We start from the raw sequence: 13,884 nt of genomic DNA, 5'->3' as shown, positions 1-13,884 counted from the left end.
TTTATTTAGCAAGATAGTTTAAAAGGCCTAAGAAAAGTGATTAAATTCATAATTTTCTTTGAATAGAATATTCTTGTCTCTTTACACTATACGCGAAACACAAGAAATGACGAATGTTGGAAGTAAAAGTGAGATTTAGTTTTCATTTTTCGAGTACACATGTAACATAATTACAGCAAGATGCACCATACCTAAAATTACATATATTCTTTTATAACTATTCAGACACATTTTGTATCACTTCGGTACATAGAACCGCGTATAATTTTTTTTTTTTACATTTATTTTTGAAATTTCAGGTTCATTTATTTCATGAAAAAAGGAATAATTTAAAAGATAATTTCCTAAAAATGATCGTTTTGCATTGCTTATAAAAATAAACGAATGAAAAGTACTTTCGTTATCAATTAAAATTTTAAGATGTAAATTATTGTTTGTAATGAAAGTATTTTTTGTTGATTAATTAATCTGCTCGTGGTGTAAGTTTTGTATGAATGTATCACCATTTTTACGAAAATGATGTTTAAATTATTTGTTTTTTACGAGATAAACCGAGTCTTGATGCTACAATGTTTTTCTTTTCCATTTCTAATAATTCTTGCAGCTGCCCCTCAATATCTACTCTCATTTATTTTGAATAAATGATTATTAGGGGCGTGAGGAAAATATCAAACGCGCACGATCTTTTCGAGCACTTTAGAGCGCATACGCTCCACGGCAGAGGGATCAGAGCGATTCATCCCTCTCCCTCTGCACCGGACTGAAGCGCTCGTGAGCTCTGAAGCTTGAGCTAGAGATTTCGAAATTCGAAAGACGGGACCGCTCGTAAGATCACTTTCCTCCTCCTCCTTCTTCGACGAGAAGCTTCGTTCTTCATTCATTCCCTTTAAACTTTCCTCTGCGTTGCTCTGCTCTCGTTGATTGCGGCCGCGCGTCTCCTCGACTGAGGTGCACGCTCTTCTGTTGGCTTCTGACGAGACGAGCTAGCGGTTTCATTCGATTCGGCACCGTTGGACTCGGGGACCTCAAGGAAAGTAATGTCGCGGCTGTTTGACTAGCAGTTCGCATTTTTTTCCTTTTTTTCCCCCTCCCGGTGTTCCTCGTCATTTGATGGCGTCGCTTGGCGCCGTTTTGCTTTTCGAACTTCGGTCGGCCGTGCGAATGGTGGCGATAGAGCTAATGTTTTGTTTTTGAATTGCCTTAGTTCGCTTGATTTCGAGTGCAATTGTTTTGTCGTCGAACCACGTGCTTCTTTGGCTTCTGCTGATTAATTAGAACCTGCGACTGTATGTTGCACCAGATGTGTCGTGTTGACCGTGAATCGGCCGGAAAAATTTATGGGGAATGCGGCAACCTTCGTTTCTCTTAGATGAAAGTCCAGCGGCTGCTCATGAACTTGCGCTGTGGCCTTCCCCGACAACTTGTCACGGATCTTTTCGCTTTGCAGCCACTGCGTGCTGGAATCACGTCCCACTACTTGCGTCGGTTGAATTTGTGCCGCCATAGCTGCATCTGTATTCTGGGCCGCCGTTTAAGTTCTCGGGGTGTCATAGCTTGTAGTGGAATTCACGATCTCATTGAGGATGAATGGGATGGGAAGAATTCTGGTGCCAATCTTAAGGATGAATTCGATGCCTTATTGGTGTGCAAGAAGTACCCATCCATCATCATTGGCAGTTCTCCGACCATAGAGTTGTATGACGGGACAACATCTTTATCTTCTGCTGCAACCCAAAGTTGCTGGGGATTTCCCCCCGATGCTGTTGGTGCAAATTGGGGTGTTCCTAGTAGACTCTGCAATACATGGTCTTCCTTGTCTGTCTCTCTCGAAGAGGAAAAGTCTTCATCACAATTGCCAATGGAAGAAAGTGTTCCAAGTTTGCTACCTAATGAGCCCATGCCCGTGCCAATTGGAAGGTTGGATAGGTCAGTTGTTGAGGAGGAATCTTTGGACAAAGTGGCTGCTGAATCAGATTTAGTTGCTGCATCAGTTGACATGATTCTTGACAGACCGATCAGTTCCTTACCTGGATTGACTAAGAGGCAGTGCCATCTACTAGAAAAAAATGACTTTCACACGGTGGGCCACCAAAGTTCATGTAAAATTTGTGTTACTTTTAAGCGTGAAATAAAGCATGTATTGTCACTGCCCTTTTTGTTTCCTTGTAGATACGGAAACTGCTAAACCATTTTCCACGGACTTATGCCGATCTTCAGAATGCACATATTGGAATTCAGGATGGACAATACTTGATCTCGGTTGGCAGGATCTTGTCTTCCAGGTAATTCCATTTTCTCATTGTTTTGTGGCCTATTGACGACATAGGCGTTCTAGTTGCTAGTCCAGTTGTTTTGATAAGGGAAGTGATGATCCGCATTTTGCCATCTGGCTGAGTAAATTTTCACTTTAACTGTCGCGCATCGACACATTTGATGAAAATGACTTTATTGTTTGCAATCAGTCTAGCCATTAAATGTGGATAGCTACATATAATTGTTTTGTTTAACCCTTAATGAGGAAAAATGAAAGACGGGGAACTTGATCAGAATATCTTGTGATTAATGTGATGGCAAATTCTGACTTCAATCCGATTGGAAATTCTGTGCAAGCATGTTGGTCTTTAATGTATTTCTGAAATCAATTTATTAGATGACAAAATCTGTTGTTGATTTGTGGTCATCCACTTTGTTCTTTCTTCACTACTAGCTTTTGTAGCTTTCTGGAGCTTCCTAACTAAAGTTTTGACTACTGCAACTGCTTTATTAAAGTTTTTGTCTGGAGCAAGATATAAATATGTCTTTGACAATATTCTACACATTTTTTGTTGTTCTTGTTGATATTATCATTCTGTAGAACTGTAAGCATGCGGCTCCAATTGTTAAATGTGTTAAAACCACCTTTCTACTAATCTGTACTTGCTTCTCTCCCTCTTTGTTTCAAATATTTTGCAGCCTCGGCTGTAACTATATTTTTTGAAAGATTGCCTAGGCTATTTAGTGTTTTAAAATAGGATGAGTAAGGTGTTATATGAGTAAATAGGATAAGTAAGTTGTTATATGAGTAAGCCTTACCCATTCTCCACAGGGGAATCAGAGCAGGCTTATCATTTTCGTTTCTAGAGGTGGTTGTGGGTTGTGAGATCGCTGATGATAGATCAACTTGGGAGCATATGAATGGTGATCTAGATGCAAAGGAGAAAAAGACAATCTATCTGCATCTGAAGAAATTCTTTCGTGGTACTCGTTTTACTAGTCAATCTTTTCTAAGAATCCTTCAGGAGAAGCACAGAGTTGGAGACATAGTGTGTGTTAGTGGCAAGGTTAGTATACGCATATATATTTTGATTTTGCAATCTGAAAATCTAAAAATTCATTTTGAAAAAATTCAGTTCTTCATTTTTCCAATAAGTTTGGTCGTTTTCTCAAAATTGTGCAGTGCACTTTATATTTGTTCACCAATAGAGATGGTGAATTTCATGAATTTGCATTGCTGAAGCTATATGTTGCCAATGTTTTGAATCTTCAAAAGACAGTCATGCATTCTTGTTTTGGTCATTTTGCCTTTTGATAAATTGCATACACTCTTCAGCCTCTTCTTTTCTGGCATTTATTTGATAGATAGGTGGGTGGAGTAATAATCTGCATTTTCCGGCAAGTGTATTCCCAGGAAAAATAATCCGCATATTCCCACAAGTGTATTGCCAAATCTTTCTTGCTTGTCTTGAATTTCTGTTTTCCCTTCCTCATTTGTTCTCGAACAAAAACTACTATCTCCATTCGTGTGTAAAGTTATTATTAGATGGCAACTTATCTCAAGAACGGAATAATGAGTTGTTTCTTGTCTAGAAATTTTGAGCAGCACTTTTCTCCCTTTAGGTAAAATCAATGAGTTCTGAAGATCACTATGAAATTAGAGAGTATAATATTGACGTGCTTGATGATGAAGAAGACCCCTCTCTCTGCACTGCTGGAAGGCCATACCCTATATACCCTTCAAAAGGTGGCTTAAACCCTACCTTTATCAGGGATATTATTCAAAGGCGAGTTCTTTCTACAAACGTCATTGCTTAATAATGAATTCATCAAGAATTTCTACTTGCATAAACCATCTTGTTTTTTCCCATATATATTACTCCGTCTGTATTGCTATTTAGATGAAACCAGTCTCTGTGAATAGACGTGTTCCCCTGTATTATCACAGTGATATACAATTTTGCTTTATCCATGGTGCACAATTTTACACGCGTCTTGTGTTTGCATCTTTTATCATACCAGAGCTTTGCAAACTTTGTCTTTCGGCATGGATCCTATTCCAAAAGATGTCACTCAGGAGCTTGGAATTTTATGTCTTCGTGATGTAAGTGGTCTGTCCTTTTCATTCGCTTCATTTTTAAATTCTTTTCTTTCCTTGAACGGTCAGTTTCTAACTTTTGAGTTTGTGGCTGATCTACTAATGTGAATCTTTATAACTCCATCTGCTATTAATAAATAAATAAATAAATAAAGGATCAGGGACAGAAAGATTTAGCGACAGCTAGGTTACTTAAGCTACATGTTAGTGGGTAGCTGATTCGATGCCACATAGTCCTTGACTGTTATGCCATCTACATCCTTGCCATTTAATTGCTGGAACTCCCTCTTTTAAGAACTGGCTTGTCTTCCCTTCTTTTGGTTTAATTTGGGACGTGTTGAGTCTCCATAGGTAGATAGGCTTCTTTTCAATCGCTAACTAATGCGAGTCCATCTCGGAAAAGGGAAAGCCTCTAAATAATCTGGTCTTGTTCGTGTTTCTTTCGTATTCTTTGTTTTACATTTATTTGCAGTTTTGATGTTCACCTTAGTGCACCTTGAACAATTTATTTTCCAAATAGGTGGATTGGTTTATCATGCATTGAAAGTTTCAATCTTATTCTAAACATGGTTTGATGGGAATAGTGCTTTTGATGTTTATATGTCTGAATTCACATTAGATTGAAAAGAGTGCCTGCTAGATGGATTTCTGTTTGTTCTTATGTATCTGTATTAATGTTGGGCAAAAATTAACCTGACGACAATATCTGATCTTGTACTTAAAAAAGGGGCTGATAATTGGTATTATGGATAGACTCAAAGAGGAAGTGCCTATAAGAAATGCTACTAAGAAAAAGGGTCTAATAGTGAAAAAATGGAAGGGGTAAGTTACTTGCTTGAAGTCTTGGAGATCGATTTTATGTTACTGATTTTATACGGAGATAGACATCGGAACTCTCCACAAACAGTTAATTTTGTCTGATTATTGAGAAAATTGAGGTAAAGCAAAGGGAATGGGATTTAAGACAAGAAAAGATGACCTTAATACTGGAGAATTTTATCTGGTTATATGAAGGCATGACTAGAAATTTAAGTCTTGCAAAGCTCCCTTGAAGGTGTTAATCTGGAGCATTTTATCTACTATCATTTATTGGCTTTCTTGTAATACGCAGGCGTACATGGGAATTCACCAGCCGAAGAATATATATGAGGCTGATTCAGCTCGCAAAAGGCTGATATTCGATGAGTTTTTTTACCTGCAGGTAAAAGAACTCTTTTGCATATGCTTTCCTGAACAAAAGTTGATTATTCCTGTTCTTGCTTAATTTTAACATCTCTAGATCTTTTTCGAAAGAATGGGGTTGAGAACATCTCTACATCTCTAAATACGTTGTAAGAGGTGAAACCGATTTTATTGTACACTATAATTATAATAGGCATCTTTTTAGCATGATCCTCTGCTAATTTGTCCGACAGTTTCAGTGGATTTTTATGTTCTTATCATAATTTATTTGTCCATGCACTAACCGTGTTCAAATATTAAACTCTCAATCATTAACTGAATCTTCTGACAGTTGGGACGCTTATTCCAAATGCTTGAAGGTCTTGGTACGGAAATAGAGAAAGTTGGGTTGTTAGACAAGTACAGAAAACCTGAAATGAGCCCCGCATATATTGAGGAATGGTCCAGACTTACACAAAAGTTCTTGAAGATTCTTCCATATGACCTCACAACTAGTCAACTAAGTGCTGTTTCTGAGATCATATCAGATCTAAGGAGACCTGTTCCCATGAATAGGCTCTTGCAGGTTAGGGGTTTGTTGAAAAATGTCATTATGCTCTAATTGTCAATTGCTAATTTTTGTGACTCGTGAGTCAACTGATTGATCGTGCACCCTCATATATTTTGGGTTAGCTAACCATTTTCTGCAATTTAAATTCTTCTACATTAAAGTTGGAGGCCCTATGTTGGTATGTAAGGCTGCTTGTTATATATTTTCCATCTGCTGAAGGTCATTCAAAGTAAAACTGTAGTTGGCATACAGCCTCTACAATTTAGCTTGCTCATGCTCTATTAAAATCTTCTTTTTCAGGGTGATGTGGGATGTGGCAAAACCGTTGTAGCTTTTTTGGCTTGCATGGAAGTAATTGGCTCAGGATATCAGGTTGGTTCTCCACAATATCTTTTCATGTCAAGATTCTACTTGTTTTTGAGTTTGAAATTTCCTTCACGGCCCACCATAAGATGGATTTAGTTTCTAATATATTTTATGGTTATACTTTCTTTATCTCATGTCTAGGCAGCTTTCATGGTTCCAACTGAGTTGCTTGCAATCCAGCATTATGAGCACTTGCTTAATTTGCTTGAGAAATTGGACATTGAATGCAGACCTTCTGTTGCTTTGCTTACTGGTGCAACACCTTCAAAACAATCTCGGGTCATTCGTGAGGTGTGTATCTGTATGCATTCTCTTCTGTTGTCATTGTTTCCAGGCATGCATTGCTTCCGTTATTGGTATTCTGATTGTTTAACAGGGCCTCCAAACTGGAGAAATATCAATGGTTATTGGAACTCACAGTTTAATAGCGGAGAAGATTGAGTTTTCTACCTTACGTATTGCCGTGGTGGATGAACAACATCGGTTTGGAGTGGTTCAAAGAGGGAGGTTTAATAGTAAGGTAAATACATATGTTTATATTGTGAATTAGCTATGCAGAAGCTGTGGCTAGATAAACAGTTAATTCTCTTTGCTTTGCATACTGGCCATGTCATGTCATTCCCTTCCCTTTACTTGGATAAATTTTGGGATAGAATATATTGACTAAAAGTTTATTTTCCTTTTCATAGCAGCGATGGAATGTGAAGCTGTACATTTCTTCAGCATCTGATTTGGCCTTAGTTCTATTTTTTACTTTGGTTTTTGTCCTTTTCTTTTTCCTGAAAGGGGGTAACTGTTGCCTATAGAGGATGACCTTTTAGATTGTCTCCTTCGAATGACACGCTTTCTTGTGCTTTGAGTGACTGACTGTCGACTCTTCAGCATGGGATTTCACAGAATAATTATAGATCTTTTACACCAAGCGACATGCCAATAAAATCTTCCAAAGGAAAAGACTATGTCAGTTTGGATATGACCAGAGAGTTTATAAGTGCGGGGAATCATCCAAAATGCGGAAGCGAAAACACTGAGGGAAAAAGGTGTTATTATTAGCGAAAGGTAGCATACTTGAGTTTTGGTGGGAATGGGACTTAATGTATACTCAGTTGTTTGTGAGCATTTTAGTTGTTGCATTTGTAGTATTGGCAATAACTTCTGCCCTTTTAAGTCTCTCTGGTCTGGTTCCTTTCCTCTTTAATGACCTTTTACTGGATCCTAGAACAAGGGTTTGTTGAGGTCTTTTTCGCAGGAGTGATATTGCTTATGTGCCTAATCAGTATAATTTCATCGAGGGAGCAACTCCTTTCTCAGTTTTCATCCATCTAAGATCTTTAATGATCTTATCTCACAAAGTTTGGATGATCAATAGTTTAAACAGTATAATAGATCACTTTGTAGAAAATGAAACTACCACCTTTTGAACTTTTTCTCAACCAACCATTCTCAGGAATAGGAGCTCCAAATCAGTCAGGATGCTAAACGAATTTAAATAAAAAATCCATTGCATTTTGATCACTTGATCGGCCTACAAAAGCATTGGAGCCGTGTAAGAAGTACCAGTAATGGGACTAAGCATTCTGAATTGGCAGTTTCTACCAGTTCAAAAGATCAGTTCTTAGCCATCGAGTAAGGGAAAGAAGCTTCTTCCTCACATTGAACCTAGTGCCAAGGTGCTTTGGTCTATAGTGAACAATGGCCACAACAAGATATCAAATCTCATTTGAAGTTTGATATTTACATTCTGGATGTGTTTTACCCTGGTTTTTTGTTTTAAACCATGAATGTAAGATGTCAATCCTGGCTTCAGACTGATGATTTAAACCCTGAACACAGTGAATTATCTGATGAATCACATCTTAAGGTTCAGGTTTAAGCTGGAATAGATGGTCAAAATTTTGAAGAAGATGGAAGCTTAAGCTTTTTCTTCATCTATTGCTTGTATAGGAGGAAGTTTTGTTCTCTATATCACTCTTAACAGGGGGTCTTTTCCTTCTCTTTTGTTATATCTTTTCTAATCCTTTTTGAAAAAGAGAGTGTTGATCAGATCTCATTTCTGCAGTTGTATTATAACTGTGTAAGTTCAAGAACTGCTGCAGCTCATCTTGATGATCCTTCCAGAGGTGATGCTAATATGGCCCCTCACGTCCTTGCCATGTCAGCCACTCCTATCCCCAGGACACTTGCTTTAGCATTGTATGGAGATATGTCCATGACACAGGTGGGTCGATATTTGCTTTGTTAAACAGAAGTATCGGCATGTAATACATGGTTCTGTATCATAATCTAACAAATTATTATGCAAACTAATTGATAATTTTTTTCTGGTGTGTACTCTGTAATGATATCTTCTTGCATATAGGTAGTTGGCTACTGAATGTTTGGTGGCATCTCATAGTTGGTATTTGGGTATTTCCACTAGCAAAGATGACAGACACCGCAAATTCTTGATGAAGGAAGAGCAGCAGTGCTGTTGAAAGCACTTGAGGCTCTCACCTGATTGTGGTCGTTCAGTGGGAAGGGGAGGTCCTGGTGACCTGAGCTTAGGCATTGTCTGCAGAGAGATGTTTGGGGCGGTGGGGCTCTATTTAGCTTGTTGGAAATGTGTATTCTATTAGGCTTTGTTTTCTCTGTAGATGTGTTGCTAGAAAAATCAAATCCTTAAAATTCAAAATTTAGGAAAAAAGAAGCTAGGTAAAGTTTCCTAAAAATGGCAGGCTAATGAGGAGAAAAAAAAAAGGTTAACTCTATTTTTCATCCTTGAACTTGCACTTTTTCTCCATCTAAATCCTTGAACTATTAATTTGTCTTGGTTAAGTTATTGAACTAGCCTATATTCTGTAATCAAGTTCTTGTATTTACATGAATTTTCTAGTCAAGTCCCTCAGACACCAAGTCTGGGTAGTTCGAGCTGATGTGGTTGTCAGATCATGTTAGAGTATGAGTGGTAAAGAGTTTTATCAACTGTGGCTTTTTCGTGAAGGTAAAGTTTTCCACAGGAAAAAATTCAGGTCGTTTCCCCCGGTGTTTTTTTTTCTCTTTCACGTCATGCTCTGACATTTTGCTGGGCCACATGTTGCTCAAATTGATAGGAATTGTTGCCAGAGGAAATTGATTACAAAATTTATGCAAGTTCAAGGTCTTGATTCGATAAATTAATAGTTTAAGAATTTGATTGGAAATAGTCATAAGCTCTTGGACGAAAAGTAGAATTTTTACCAAAAAACTAATCCACCTAAGTGAGGGAGATAAAAGCCAAAACAGGAAGCTTTTTCTAGCCTTATTTATTTGTGTATATGGACGCAAGGGGCTGTAATTCTTTGCAGAGAGTATACATTGGGCGCTTAATTAAGCTTCACATGTTAATTTTCGGCTGGGAGGGTTCTTAATTATAATGCTTGCCCTTTTTGGGCGGGGAAGGTGACTTTCAGTCTGCCTTCTGCTTTTGACAGTACTGTCAAGTGTTGCTAGGATTAAATGTTTGTATAGGTTGTTCTTATGAGATGGGGTAGACTGGACATTACACTGTTTATTGTTGCTTGTATAGCATGTTCATAATTCCACATAGGGGAAGGTGACTGACTTCATTTTTCTTGATGAGGGTCTGAGTGAGAAAGTCATCTTGCTGCGCATTTCGCTGTACACTTTTGCTTCAAGTATTTCTCTTTCTTGTCACACTGGTGCTCTTTTTGTCTGGACAAATTTATTTGAAATTCTGCACTTGATTTTCCAGTGCATCTCTCAATGTATTCTTTCTGGCCTAACTGCCATCTTTTGCTTTTGCTCAAACAGATCACTGACTTGCCTCCTGGAAGAATTCCTGTTGAAACACATGTAATTGAAGGAAATGAACAAGGCTTTCAAAAAATGTATAAGGTGAACATGTCCCCTTGTTTAAGAATCCTGTGTTGGTAACTTCAGTTAATCATAAAAATACACTTATTGAGAGTACTTCTTCTTGTCCAATTGATTGACTTGAAGTCTCTGGTTGTTAAATCACTGTTCTTACGCTTCACAGTTATCACTATCATCTTCTATTTCATCAAATGTCATGCTCTATATCCCAGTTTTGGTTTCGGGACTTCCACTAGGTGGTTCTATCGTTTTTGTTTTGTTTTTTTTTTTTTTTTCTGTGAAGTTGCGGGGAAGCAAGCTTGTGTTGTCAGCTTCACACCTTTCGCATCGGAAGAGGGGAATGGGAGATTTATGGACTGTCATTGTGGGCTCTTGTCATGAAACTGTTTCAACATTTGAATTACAGTATGGCCTTCTCTTAGATGAGCAAACATCACCTTTCAGAAGCCAGGCTAGTGTTATTTATGTGAAAAAATAGATCAAATGTGCTCATCAGTTCATGATCCTTTCTTACTGTTTTCTGACACTGAATTGACGTTTGTACGAGTTTTTCTTCTTGATTTTCTCTTATCTCATTTCAATCAAAGTAAGGTCATTCTTAAACCAGCTTTGATCCGGGAAGAGATCATTTCGTCTATGTCTTAACTATAGAAGAACACATATCTTCTGAGGGTATGTTCTATGATCAATATCTTAAAAACTCGTGCCATTTTTTTCCTATTTGCTAGGAAGGAAGAAGCCTACTGTTTGGTTAGCCATTTGCTAGGTTGAGAAGGCCGTGCCTGCAAGAAATAATTGTCATTTCCTTTTTTTGACACATCCATGTGTAGTTACCTAGGTGAATTTGTGAAGACTTTGACCTCCCCTTTCATGTCTGACTCCGCGTCTGTGAAAGGGCAAAATGAATCCAATGTATTGATTACCTAAGAGACAGCAGTATCTTTTTGGCTATTTGAATGTTCTTTATGTCTTCCACATTGCCTTCTCCCTCCATAACATTCTCTTTCTTGGTACCTTGCTTAAATATTTGGTAGAATGGATTGCGACCTTCTATGTATTTGAAGCAAGTGAGTAATTAGTACTGCTTGTCCAGTGAAATTATGAGTCATAGTAAGGAGGACATCCAGACTGACTGAATTGATCCCTTTTTAGATTTTATAATAATTGGAGTAGGTTGAAGCATGAATTCTTGTGAAGTATACTAAATCTTTTGCTGGAAGGTTTTTTCTGTATGAGTGGACTAGTTCCTCAATCACAGGACAAATTGGCCACTTATTTAAATTTGAAGAAGATGAGAGATGCTACTAGGAGTCCTTCCTCATAAAGAAAACACAATGACTTGTGATGAATAACTTGTGATGTTATACTGTGCTTTGATTGATGCAGATGATGTTTGATGAGTTAGAAGCTGGAGGGAAGATTTACCTTGTTTATCCAGTAATTGAGCAATCCGAGCAACTGCCGCAGCTTCGTGCAGCTTCTGCTGATCTAGAAGACATATCTCAACGATTCAAGGATTACAACTGTGGTTTATTACATGGGAAAATGAAAAGCGACGAGAAAGATGAAGCTTTGCGGCAATTCAGATCAGGTGATACAAATATACTGCTTTCCACACAGGTGATTGAGATTGGTGTGGATGTCCCAGATGCATCAATGATGGTTGTGATGAATGCTGAGCGATTTGGGATGGCTCAGTTACACCAACTTAGAGGACGAGTTGGACGTGGGGCGAGAAAATCCAGATGTATCCTTTTAGCATCTACTGCCGGTAGCTTGACCCGTTTGAAGGTGCTGGAGAACTCAACTGATGGCTTTCACTTGGCAAATATGGACCTTCTCTTGCGTGGACCTGGTGATTTGCTTGGTAAGAGACAGTCAGGACACCTTCCAGAATTTCCCATTGCTAGACTTGAAATAGATGGGAATGTTTTGCAAGATGCACATCATGCCGTACTGGTAAGTATTTGCTCGGTAAATCTAGTGGAAACTTGAATGTCTACTTTCTCGTATATGATGTCTAGTTGCCTTGGCGAGGTTAGTGCAAGAAATTTGATTTTGTTTGTATCAAGCCAGCATCTCTTCCAGGTCATATGGAATATTTGGTTGAAATATGGCTTTGTTGGCATCTTTATCCCTTTCCACCTTCTTGTTATTGTCCTTACTTTGTTGGGCGACGACGGAGGCTGTTGGGTTCATTTCCCTTCGCGAAGGCCTGTATGCCATTTTCTAGGGAAAATATCCAAGATGTAGCTTGCTTAAATGTCCATCAGAGTTCTTTTCAGCACTCAATTGAGAAAGTTTCTCGTAAGCCCTGGTTTTTCTTATGTGCAGAAAGTTTTGGGTTCTTCGCATGACCTGGAGCGTTACCCAGGGCTAAAGGCAGAGCTTAGCATGCGTCAACCACTAAGCCCCCTTGGAGATTGAGCTTCGAACCGGAAGATTCCTAAGGCACAAAATGATCAATTTTTTTGGCAAGATGGAGCTACAGAGATCTGGCGACTTATCTTCAACAATTCTCAAACTGGGTTTTGTAGAGCTCGCACTCAATGTACATAACCTTAATTTCTGGTTGTCGTGGTATGCATGTGGCAGTCAATGCCACAAGATGAAAGGTTCATGCTTTCTCGGTGAGTGGTTCACCCTTTTCCTTTTTAACCTCTCAAGAGTAGGAGCTTATCTTTAAGTTACTGAATACTTGTACAGTCTCCATGATGTAAGCTGATACAGTAGGTGGTGCATAGGGAAATTTTAGTGCATAGCTACTTTGATCCATCTCATGGTTGTTGATTATACTGTTTCGCTTCGTTGTTGTCATTGTTCTAGAATGACGGGAGGGATTCTATGATCACTGGAGCCATCATTGCACTTGGCTCTTGTCCATACTGGGAGGAGGATCTGAAGTCATTTAAACTGAATATTTTGTCGTGGAGGAAGCATTCTCGTGAGACTCGAGATAAGTACTGCATTAAAGCTTCAAATGTAGAAAACGATCTTTTCATCAATCGATTGAGCTACAAGTAAGGAAGGAAATGCTACTGTAAAGTAATTGAAGTTAGGATGCACCACCGGAGATCTAATGGCTTGTAATGTCTCGAAGCTCCGACATGTTTTTGAATTTTTCTGTCTCGACTTCAAAGTGTTATATTGCAGATTATGCTTTTTTTGATACAGTACATATTGAAGTTTCTCATCTTCTTAACCGTCAAAAAATGGATTTCGAAGCGGTTCAATTTTTACTACACAGCAATCAATAACTGATGACAACTGAAGTTGGAGAGGGGGGAAAAGTAAGGAACTGACGAAATCCGAGGGACTGAATTTGGTGGGGGATAAACATGTCACGTGATTTTTTTTTTTTTTTTTAGGTTTCTGGTTCGCTCAAGAGCATGTCATGCGATGTAGAAGAAGGAACAAGCAAGAATATCCCGCGTGGCAGCTACACACGCCTATCTGACCCAGACAATCCAATCTCCTCTTAACAAGTTAATGACATGTAATATGAAGATGGACAGACTGGAGTACTAATGTCACTGAAGATTGTCGGGCAAGTTTATGTTGGGGTGGTTGTGAAGACCCCTGC

General features: G+C 38.5%; 2 protein-coding genes across 5 annotated transcripts in view; one reads left to right on the top strand and one right to left on the bottom strand.

Annotated features, from left to right (window-relative positions):
• LOC115740036 overlaps positions 1 to 3,969 on the bottom strand; it is a 29,880-nt gene extending 25,911 nt beyond the window's left edge. For 3 of the 4 annotated variants that reach the window (XR_007198485.1, XM_030673388.2, XM_048279266.1), the window contains exon 1: positions 3,952 to 3,969. The gene's annotated coding sequence lies outside the window, so the exon portion shown is untranslated. The remainder of the gene's footprint in view (positions 1 to 3,951) is intronic. The other variant, XM_030673389.2, reaches the window with a different exon arrangement.
• LOC115740035 (ATP-dependent DNA helicase homolog RECG, chloroplastic) lies at positions 766 to 13,494 on the top strand. The gene is made up of 15 exons (XM_048279264.1): positions 766 to 2,080; positions 2,170 to 2,282; positions 3,086 to 3,320; positions 3,877 to 4,040; positions 4,276 to 4,357; positions 5,463 to 5,552; positions 5,865 to 6,098; positions 6,384 to 6,455; positions 6,591 to 6,740; positions 6,826 to 6,969; positions 8,509 to 8,667; positions 10,239 to 10,322; positions 11,688 to 12,260; positions 12,636 to 12,931; positions 13,128 to 13,494. The coding sequence occupies exons 1-14, from the start codon at positions 1,370 to 1,372 to the stop codon at positions 12,726 to 12,728; spliced, it is 2,904 nt and encodes a 967-aa protein (XP_048135221.1). The 5' UTR covers positions 766 to 1,369; the 3' UTR covers positions 12,729 to 12,931; positions 13,128 to 13,494.
• Positions 13,495 to 13,884: the final 390 nt, after the last annotated feature.

This window comes from Rhodamnia argentea, chromosome 5, assembly GCF_020921035.1.
Source record: "Rhodamnia argentea isolate NSW1041297 chromosome 5, ASM2092103v1, whole genome shotgun sequence".
NCBI lineage: Eukaryota > Viridiplantae > Streptophyta > Magnoliopsida > Myrtales > Myrtaceae > Rhodamnia > Rhodamnia argentea.
The sequence above is the reverse complement of the archived record's forward strand: the minus strand, read 5'-3'. Positions and strand labels throughout refer to the sequence as shown.

What these genes read in the sequence shown, in the direction of transcription:
- LOC115740035 (XM_048279264.1), top strand. Translation starts at nt 1,370, where the DNA reads ATGAAAGTCCAGCGGCTGCTCATGAACTTGCGCTGTGGCCTTCCCCGA. An exon ending in ATGAGTTTTTTTACCTGCAG is followed by an intron (nt 5,553 to 5,864) that starts GTAAAAGAACTC and finishes ATCTTCTGACAG; the next exon opens with TTGGGACGCTTATTCCAAAT. An exon ending in ATGCACATCATGCCGTACTG is followed by an intron (nt 12,261 to 12,635) that starts GTAAGTATTTGC and finishes TCTTATGTGCAG; the next exon opens with AAAGTTTTGGGTTCTTCGCA.